The sequence below is a fragment of the Arachis duranensis genome, chromosome 4, assembly GCF_000817695.3.
Source record: "Arachis duranensis cultivar V14167 chromosome 4, aradu.V14167.gnm2.J7QH, whole genome shotgun sequence".
NCBI lineage: Eukaryota > Viridiplantae > Streptophyta > Magnoliopsida > Fabales > Fabaceae > Arachis > Arachis duranensis.
Genome location: NC_029775.3, coordinates 84,434,007 through 84,444,555, shown reverse-complemented (window position 1 = coordinate 84,444,555; position 10,549 = coordinate 84,434,007). Strand labels below are relative to the sequence as shown.

Genomic DNA, 10,549 nt, shown 5'->3' with positions numbered 1-10,549 from the left:
ACTTTGATGCTATCGAGTTTTTTGACCAACAAATTGCCCCCTATGGTGGGCTTTCTATGGACGACGTGTCTCTTCTTTAGCATCTGGATTTTATCACCAAAAGTAGTGTAAAGATGGCTCATATGGGTGCGGCTATTTTCCGAACAGTTCAGGGGATCCCGATTCATGCCACAAAATCCTTCATGGAGGAGGCCAAGTCAGAGTTTGATCGGATCAAGGGTCTGAAGGATGAGTTGGAGGTGAAGTTGGCGAAGGTGGAGATGGAGCTGGAGGGTGAGAAGGCCAGCTCTATTGCCTTGGCTGCTTCTTTGAAGTTGGCTGAGGACATGGCGCTGAAGCATAAGGATAGCTATGTCTCGGCTTATAGGGAATTGATGCATCTCCGGGATGATTTGGAAACTGCTCGGATTAATGATGGTGAGCTTCAGGGTCACCTTGTGGGTAGCGTAACTGTCGCCTCCGAGAACCTGATGGAGCAGTTCCGGATTGTTGCTCTTGATGCCGACTTGACTATCCTCATCCTGGACAATGTTGTGAGGGATGGTAAGATTGTCCCTGATGACCAGGATGATGATGAGGCTGACCCTCCCCCAGTGCCTTCTCTTAAAGTGTCGACCTCCTCAGTTCCTCCCGTTACGTCCGATCCGGATTGCCAAATTCTGAACCGGGATGATGGAACTGTAGATGCTGTGCCTATTCAGACTTGCCCTCCTTCTCCCTGTACTGATGCTGCCGGGAAGGCTCCAGATCTTGGTTGATTTCCTTTAAGTATTTGTGTAAATAGCCCGGTTTGTGGGCTTTGAACTCTTTTTTGTGAATGATGTTTTATTAACTGTTGATACTCCAGTTGCTATTTTTAGCAACTTTATTTTGAAAACAAAATGGTTTCTCTGAGGTTGATTTTGGTGGCCTCTTGAAGCTTTATCATACTATGCTTTCATTGTGCTTTAGTAGGGTATCTGTTGGAGTCTTGCTGCTTGGCCTCTTTAGATTGTTTTCGTACTTATTGTTTGTAGTTGGATCCCTTTGGTCCGACTTTTTAATGTCGGCCAGTCTTTTTTAAGTTATTATATAGCAATCCATAAGACCTCGTCAGGTTCTTTTTGGGATCACTTTCGATTACATCTTACATTATTTTGTGTTCATCTTTTGCCGATTTGTAGATTGTGGTTTCTGTCCTGGTTTAATCGACCTTTAGGTGAATCGCGTTTTCACCTTTGTCGGTCGATTATTCCTATCAAGATCGTACAGTGAATCTGTTCTTCACTTTCTGTTCGATCCGTTGCTTTATAATCAGACGATGAATGCTTCAGATTAATGCGTCTTGAGAACTTGTAGAATATCTTAAATGTATTTTATTTAAAGAAAGTGCAAATATATACAGGCGGGAGTTTTTCATACCCTTAAGTCGGATTAAATCTCAATCTTGACGCCTCATTAAAAATCCTTTTCAGAAAAAAGAGTGCATCTTGTGATGAGACCTTTATCTAACTATAGTACCTTCTTAGGTTACAGGCGTGCCATGATCTGGGGAGTTCTCGTCCCTCGAGTTCGGACAGTCTATAGTAGCCCTTCCCAAGTACCTTTGTGACTCGGTAGGGTCCTTTCCAGTTGGCTGCCAGTTTTCCTTCTCCGGGTCGAGTTGTTCCAATATCATTTCGGATTAAGATGGGATCATTCTCAGCGAAACCTCTTGGCACTACCTTTTGATTGTATCTGGAAGCCATTCACCGTTTTAGTGCTTCTTCTCTGATCCGAGCTCTCTCTTGGATTTCCGGAAGTAGGTCGAGCTCTTCTCTTTGAAGTTGAGAGTTGGTTTGTTCATTGTAGTGGACTATTCGGGGAGACCTTCCTCAACTTCTATTGGAATCATTGCCTCCACTCCGTATGCTAATCGAAATGGGATTCATTCGTAGTGGAATGTGGAGTTGTTCGATACGCCCATAGGACTTGTGGAAGTTCCTTGGCCCAAGCTACCTTTACTTCTTGTAGTCTCCGTTTCAGCCCAGCCAATATGACTTTGTTGGCTGCTTCGGCTTGTCCATTAGCTTGGGGATGTTCGACAGAGGTGAACTGGTGTTTTATGTTCAAGTCGGCCACTAATTTTCTGAAGCCTGCATCTGTGAATTGGGTGCCATTATCTGTGGTGATGGAGTATGGAATCCCGAACCTGGTAATAATGTTCCTATATAGGAATTTCCGACTTCTTTGAGCAGTGGCATTGGCTAGGGGTTCTGCCTCGATCCATTTTGTGAAGTAATCTACCCCTACTATGAGGAATTTGACTTGTCCCGATCCTTGGGGAAAGGGTCCGAGAAGATCGAGTCCCCACTTTGCAAATGGCCAGGGTGAGGTTACGCTGATGAGCTTTTCCGGCGGGGCGATGTGAAAGTTGGCATGCTTCTGACATGGTGGACATGCCTTTACAAATTTGGTAGCTTTCTTTTGTAGAGTTGGCCAATAGAATCCCGCTCGGAGTACCTTTTTGGTGAGAGCTTGCGCTCCGAGATGATTGCCACAAATGCCGTTGTGAACTTCCTCAAAGACTTCCTTTGTATTGGAAGTCGGTACGCATTTTAACAATGGTGTCAAGATTTCTCTTTTGTATAGGGTGTTGTTTACGATAGTGTAGTACTGTGCCTCCCTTTTTAACCTCTTTGCCTCCTTTTCGTCTGTGGGGAGCGCTTCTGTTTTGAGGTAATTAATTATGGGAGTCATCCATCCTTGATCCCGACCTGTTATGGCTAGGATTTTTTCTTCTTCCGATATTGATGGGTTCTGTAGTATTTCTTGGATGAGGCTTCTATTGTTGCCCCCTGGTTTGGTGCTGGCTAGTTTTGAGAGTGCGTCAGCTCGGGCATTTTGCTCTCGGGGTATGTGGCAGATCCTATATTCCCTGAGTTGTCCGAGCTGTTCTTTGGTTTTATCCAAATATTTTTTCATGGTAGGATCTTTGGCTTGGTAGCTTCCTGTTATTTGCGAGGTAATGACTTGTGAGTCACTGTAGATGTTAAGTTTCTGAGCTCCAACTTCTCTGACCAGCTTCAAACCAGTTAATAACGCTTCATATTTCGCTTGGTTGTTTGAGGCCGAAAATCTGAATTTCAGGGAAAGCTCAAGGTGGGTTCCTTGGTTGCTTTCGATTATCACACCTGCACCGCTTCTAGTTTTATTCAAGGAACCGTCCACGTATATGTTCCACTCTATGGGGATTTCTGTGGTGTCCGTGAATTCTGCAATGAAGTCGGCTAGGTATTGTGATTTGATGGCTGTCCGCGCCTCGTATTGGAGGTCGAACTCGGACAACTCGATTGCCCACTGTAGGATTCTTCCTGCTAGATCTGTTTTCTGCAGTATCTCTTTTATGGGCTGGTTGGTCCGAACTTTGATGGTGTGCGCTTGGAAGTATGGGCGAAGTCGTCGGGATGCGAGTATCAGAGCGTAGGCAAACTTTTCTATTTTCTGGTAGTTCATCTCTGACCTCTGTAGTGCTTTACTAATGAAGTAGACGGGTTGTTGTCCGCCTTCGTCTTCTCTAATTAGTGCTGAGGCTATTGCCTGACTTCCTACTGCGAGGTACAGTATGAGTGGTTCTCCCTCTCGTGGTCGAGATAGGATGGGGGGTTGTCCCAAGAATTCTTTAAAGTCTCGGAAGGCTTGTTCACATTCCGTTATCCACTCGAAGTTCTTTCCCTTCCTTAAGGTAGCGTAGAAGGGGAGGGATCTTATTGCTGACCCTGCTAGGAATATGGACAAGGCCGTCAATCTTCCATTGAGTTGTTGTACCTCTTTGACGCAGGTTGGGCTTTTCATGTTGAGTATGGCCTGGCATTTATTTGGATTTGCCTCGATTCCTCTTTGTGTGAGCATAAAGCCCAAAAATTTACCTGCCTCCACTGCGAAGGTGCATTTAGCCGGGTTAAGTCGCATGTCGTGCTTTCGTATGGTGTCGAACACTTGAACCAAGTCGGTTAGTAATGTTTCTTCACTTTGTGTCTTTATCAACATGTCGTCCACATAGACCTCCATGATTTTCCCGATGTGGTTTGAGAAGACTTTATTCATTAGCCTTTGATAAGTGGCTCCCGCGTTCTTAAGGCCGAAAGGTATTACGATGTAGCAATAATTTGCTTTTGGTGTGAGAAACGAGATTTTTTATTGATCCGGTGGATACATTGGGATCTGGTTGTACCCCGAGTATGCGTCCATGAACGAGAGATACTTATATCCCGATGAGGCATCTACTAGAGCGTCGATGCTTGGGAGTGGATAAGGGTCTTTTGGGCAGGCTTTGTTGAGGTCGGTGTAGTCAGTGCACATTCGCCACTTCCCATTTGACTTTCTCACCAAGACGATGTTTGCTAGCCATAGCGGGTATTTAACTTCTCTTATGAATCCTGCATATAGTAGTGCTTGTACTTGCTCTTCTACAGCTTGAGACCGTTCTGGCTTGAGTTTTCTTCGTCTTTGTTGTACCGGCCGAGATCCCGGGTAGACTGCCAACTTGTGGTTCATTAGTTTGGGATCTATGCCTGGCATGTCGGCAGCTTTCCATGTGAAGAGATCGACGTTATCTCGTAGGAACCGTATTAGTGATTCCTTTGCGTCTCCTTTCAGGATTGTGCCAATATTAGTTGTTTTATTCGAGGTATCCCCGATCTAGACTCTTTCTATTTCTCCCTCGGGTCGTGGGCGGAGTTCTTCTCGTCTCTGAATTCCGCCGAGTTCGATTGTGTGGAACTCTCCTCCTTCACCTCGGAGGTTTAGTCTTTCGTTATAACAGCGACGTGCCATCTTTTGGTCTGCTTTATTGTAGCTATCCCTTCTGCGGTTGGGAATTTCATACATAGATGTGGAGTTGAAACTATTGCGCCGAGTTGATTTAACATTGTCCGACCTATTAATGCATTGTAGGCTGAGCTTACGTCGACTACGATATAATCTATCTTGAGTGTTCTGGATTGGTTCCCCTTTCCGAAGGTTGTATGTAACGATACGTATCCCAGTGGTCGTACTGGGGTATCCCCAAGTCCGAACAGGCTGTTCGGGTATGCTCTTAGCTCTTTTTCTTCTAAGCCGAGCTTGTCGAAGGCGGTTTTGAATAAGATGTCGACAGAGCTTCCTTGGTCAATTAATGTACGATGGAGGTTGGCGTTTGCCAATATAATTGTGATGACCATGGGGTCGTCGTGTCTTGAGATGATTCCGGATGCATCTTCTTTGGTAAATGTGATTGCTGGGATGTCTGGTGTCTCCTTCTTTCCTTCAACATGGTATACTTCTTTGAGGTGTCGCTTGCGGGATGATTTGGAGCGTGTATCATGTGGACGTGTCTCTCCGGTGTGCGGGGGGTGATCGTTCAGACTGTCCGACATCTTCATCCCTTCTTCTTTTTCTTGGTTCTTCGTCCCGATTAGCCAAGAACCGATCTAGTTTTCCTTCTCTTACTAATTTCTCTATGACGTTTTTCAAGTCAAAGCATTCGTTGGTGGAATGTCCTCGGACTCGGTGATACTCACAGTATTCATTCCGATTTCCTCCTCCCTTTTTGCCTTTGAGTGGCCGAGCTGGGAGTTTTTTTTCCGTATGGCAGACCTCTTTGTAAACATCTACCAAGGATACCCTAAGAGGGGTGTAGTTATGATATTTTTTTATTTTCTCCCCGGAGCGATCTTCCTTCTTCTTGGATTCTTTATCTTTATCTCGGTAGGCAAAATCGAACCTCGAGGCTTCCCCAAGTCGAGAATTCTCCTTCATGTTAATGTACTTCTGCGCCCGTTCTTGTACTTCGTCTAGGGATGCTGGGGACTTCTTTGATATAGATTGGCTAAATGGTCCTTCTCGTAGGCCGTTGATGAGGCCCATGATGGCAGCTTCTGTTGGTAGATTTTGTATGTCCATGCATGTTTTGTTGAATCTTTCCATGTAGTTACGAAGACTCTCCCAATCTCCTTGCTTGATTCCTAGTAGGCTGGGTGCATGTTTGGCTTTGTCCTTTTGTATGGAAAATCTGGTCAGGAACTTTTTGGCCAGGTCGTCAAAACTCGAGATGGATTTTGGAGGTAGGCTGTCGAACCATCTAATGACTGTCTTGGTAAGAGTTGTTGGAAAGGCTTTGCAGCGAACTGCATCTGAGGCGTCAGTGAGGTACATCCTACTTCTGAAGTTGCTGAGATGGTGGTTAGGGTCCGAGGTGTCGTCGTACAGAATCATATCCGGAAGTTTGAAATCTTTTGGAATTTTGGTTTTCATAATGTCCCTGGTGAATGGATCTTGATCTCTGTGAGAGCTATCCTCTGGGTGGATCGAGTAGCTTTAGTTTTGAGATCAGCTTCGAGTTTCATAAGCTTATCTTCTAATTCTGGCGCCGCCTTATCTCCCGATGTAAATCCTCTTGTTTTTCGCGTTGGTGTTGGGCTTCTTTCTCAAGTTGCTTTAATCAATCTTGAAGTGCTTCTATCACTCCCGGATTTGATGAATTTTTGTCTCCATTGAATTCTGGAGTATTTTTAAGTATAGCATCCATGTTCTTGTGCGGTGTTCTATCTTCCAAACCTAAGTCGTGGTCGTTGTCATGGTTGTCCGCCATGGTGTTGGGTTGACTTCCAGGTTCCCCGGCAACGGCGCCAATATTCCGAGGGTTACCTGAAACTGTAGGCCGATCTCGGTCGAGATCTTCTGTGTTGGTCGGAGCCGACGTGTCCAGCGGGTGTATAGCGGCCGGAGCTGGTGTGTCTGACTTGTTAGACTTGGTGGTGCTGCTGATCCTTCGTCCCCGGAGGGTGGAGGGTACCTGCAAGGAACTCCGATGCTTAAGTTAGCAATGGTATTAAGCAGTTATTGAGTAGAATAGAGTATGAGTTATACCTGGGTGCTCCAGTGTATTTATAATGGTGTGGAGTGATCTTTTTGGATAAGATAAGTTAGTTATCTTATCTTATCTTATCTTTTGAATGAGGTCATCTTATCTTCAAGGGAACCGCCCTTCTTTTGTAGGCTTGGGCTGCCTTAGGATCTGGGGCGTGTTCCTCTATTTGGACCCTTTGTTTGGGCTTTCTCGTGACTTGGCCGAGCTCTTTAAGAAGAGGTCGGATTGTCCTAACCTGAAGAGGTCAGTCGCTTTGTCTGTAGAACATCCTGGGTCGGTCAACTCGACCCAGGATATGAACACGAGGCTAAATAATCCTATTGATATCCTGACTAAAATTAATAAGATAACCATAGCTTGCTTCAAACCAACAATCTCTGTGGGATTCGACCCTTACTCACGTAAAGTATTACTTGGACGACCTAATGCACTTGCTGGTTAGTTGTGCGGATTGCAAAAGTGTGATTGCAATTTCGTGCACCAGCCCTCCCATTATCGCACTCCAAATCTCCAACCCCAACTTCACCGTCAGTGCCCAGGTCAAACAACGCTTCCTGCAAAAAAGCTCAACAAGACCATGATGGCATAACCAAACATACGTCACAAACTTGGCAAATATTTTGGTGGAGCTCCTGTGCAAAGGTCCATCAAATGAAGTTGAATAAAATATTTGTATGTCGACAAAAAAACCACTTAAGAATTGATAAACGACTCCTTCTATTTCATGGTTGCAACTCTCAGCATAGTCTATTTTATCCACACACTCCACAAATTGCATATGTGATTCAAATTTACTCGTCCATGAATATTAATTTAGTTAAATTCATGAATACGACACAAAGTTAATGAGAGACCGGTTTATTTATTAATGCTCTCAATTATTTCACGTCTTATAGTCATTCTTTTTACATGACCTTGATGTACGATATAAGCAAAAAAATTTATAATTCATGGATACACAACACATAACACTCATTCTTTTAAAAAATTCTAATGTACAAAATCCACAATTCACTGACATAGAATTACACATTATGCTCATGTTATACATTATGCTCATGTTATAAAAAGCTGAAGGCAAAGTTACTCTCAATCATGTCTAACAATTATTTAATAAAATAAATCACAAATTATTAACAATAACGGGTAACTTACCCTATCTGACAACTCCTACAATTACTAAACGAAATAAGTTACAATTAGTCATAACAAAACATTTTTCTCTCAATTCCAGGACTTATTAACAAAACTCATTTCATAATTTTCAATTTCTTTCAAACTAATTGTTTATTAAAAAGATCAAAACCCAGACAGACTAAATTAAATCACATCATCAGACTAAATATTAACTCTTAATCTATCATTTAGTGTAAAAGCTTAACTAATTAATCATGATTCATTCTTTTGCCTAACTACACAGATGAGTTCTACTTTATAATTTTTTTAATTTTTACGTTATAAAAAAAAGGGTGATTCTAACTTTAATAATATCTTTTCGGCAAGAATAATTAACTAATCAAAACTTAGGAGACTAACTCAAGAACCCAACTAAAAAGCCTAAGCATTCATTTAAATTAACTTAGTGGCGATACGAGAAGAGTCGATCAAACTCGCAGGGAAGCAACACATTCACTCATTCTTTTCTCTCTTTTGGTTTCCATCTTCTATGTATATCTTTCCATATTTACTTACTTTCCTGCATCTTTTTTCTCCAAAGGCATATCACCCACAACAATGATCACTCAATTCACTAACCACCGTAAATTTAGTTCTTCTAGATTTTGAACTTCTTAATAAAAGATCGGTTTCACGAAAAATGAAAATTATAAAATGATTTGGATAAAATAACTTGCTTGCAAACTTAACAACTTCACCTGCAACATATTACTTCGACATGATTCCAACATAATAAACCGACTCATAACCACTCCTCAGTGTCCCTAAACCATTCTTTAATACCAAAAAAATTATCATGGCACATTTCACCCAACAAGCACCCTCACCTTGTTCATCTATGAGCCACAAAAATAAAAACACCTACAGGCTACAGCTATGTTACCTTCCCACTAACTACACAGCGGCAATGCCTCATTAATCAACCTAGTAAACAATAAATCCTTACATGTTGCTCACAACTGTATTCTTACACCTCAATATCTCATCATCAACCCTATTCATTCTTGGCCAACTAGAGAAAATCGCATACATACCCCCTCATCTGCATAATCGGTTTGCGCCTGCGAAAACATCTCCACCCTCACCACGTTCCATTTTCACGGGTCTTCCGCCTTGCTGCTACTCGATGTCATTCTCTACTAGCACTCCCTTACCTGAAATGATACCCATTACACAAACACAATTACTCAACAACTCTAGCGTCATTACTCGTCATTTGCCACGATGCTGCCAACCGCCAAATCTTCAACCAATTCAAGAAATTCAACACACATTCATACTCAAAAAATATAAGAAATTTAATAAACTAAGTTAGACAGATTCATACTAAAAAAATTCAACAAAGTCAAGAAATCCAAAAAATCCAACAAACAGATTCACACTCGACACATTCAGCTATTCAAGATATTAACCTAAACAGATTTCTACTCAAATATTAAACATATCCAACAAAATTCTAGAATTCATCAAAATATAAAATCTTGGGAAACTCAGCAACCAAATTCATACTCAACAAATTCAGAACTTCAAGAAATTAACCTAAACAGACCATACTAAACAATTAAACAAATTCAAAAAAATTCAACAACCAGATTCATACTCAACAAACTCAAGATATTAAGAGAGACCACAACCAATTTGGGACTGTGAATAACAGCAGAAAGCTAGAAACCTTTGGATCTTTATTTCAAGACTGTGAAGGCAGTGCTAGTAATGGGGAAGCCAAATCACAACTAAACAGAACCAGGTCATGTATACTATAATGGTTGGTTAACTTATCAACGATAGATACTCATACTCCCATGCTTTCTCAAGAGTCATGCTCAAATTTAAAATATTTCATCTGTATTAGACGAAGAGCACCAACCTGTCCAACAGAACAGAGTAGGCAGAAGACAGAGACAACCAACCAGTCTGGTAGAGTAGAGGACGCACACGACAGAGAGGACGCTACTACGGTGGACGACGATCCGGTGCAAGGAGCCACGGAGCACGGAGAAACCACGATGAAGAGGAGGGAGCCGCAGTGCAGATGAAGTCGTTGAAGCCGCTCGGTATCCGTCGACTCCAACAAGACAGCACGGCCGGCGGTGTGGCGGTGATGTGAGGTTACCCTCCGACTATGGTGTCGCCGTCAGGTGAGGTTAGGCTTACCTTCTGGGGCATTAGGATTAGGGGAAGGGGAATGGAGGTAAAAAAATTGGCCGGTTCTCAAATTTTCAACTAAATCGTACCGTTCATCTCGATTTTTCCCTACGACCCCAAACCCCTTATTCAAAAGTTCAATTTTGGCTTTCATTAGTCTTCCACTTCCATCCAGGAGATTTCTTATTTGGTGTACTACTCTCACAAAAAAATAAATTTGAATTCATAAGAGAATGGCCCTTTTTCTATAATTTCATCATAGATATGGCCCAAACAATATGAGAAAGGCCCTGTGAAGAAACAGCCCATCATCTGCGTCTATAAACATTTTCAGCTATCTAATAATAACATGGTGAGTTT

The 10,549-nt window shown here is 42.4% G+C and overlaps 1 protein-coding gene across 3 annotated transcripts; it reads right to left on the bottom strand.

The window, feature by feature from the left end:
• Positions 1-1,871: 1,871 nt before the first annotated feature.
• LOC107484803 (uncharacterized) lies at positions 1,872-10,232 on the bottom strand. Of its 3 annotated transcripts, none has more exons than XM_052260185.1 (4): positions 9,912-10,232; positions 9,079-9,198; positions 6,868-7,422; positions 1,872-6,793 (listed from the first exon to the last, which is right to left on the bottom strand). In XM_052260185.1, the coding sequence occupies exon 4, from the start codon at positions 4,063-4,065 to the stop codon at positions 1,891-1,893; it is 2,175 nt and encodes a 724-aa protein (XP_052116145.1). In that variant the 5' UTR covers positions 4,066-6,793; positions 6,868-7,422; positions 9,079-9,198; positions 9,912-10,232; the 3' UTR covers positions 1,872-1,890. The 3 variants fall into 3 exon arrangements, with proteins under 3 accessions (XP_052116145.1, XP_052116146.1, XP_015960832.2); XM_052260186.1 differs by having other exon boundaries at positions 1,872-7,175; positions 7,266-7,422; XM_016105346.3 differs by having other exon boundaries at positions 1,872-7,422.
• Between the last annotated feature and the right edge of the window lie 317 nt (positions 10,233-10,549).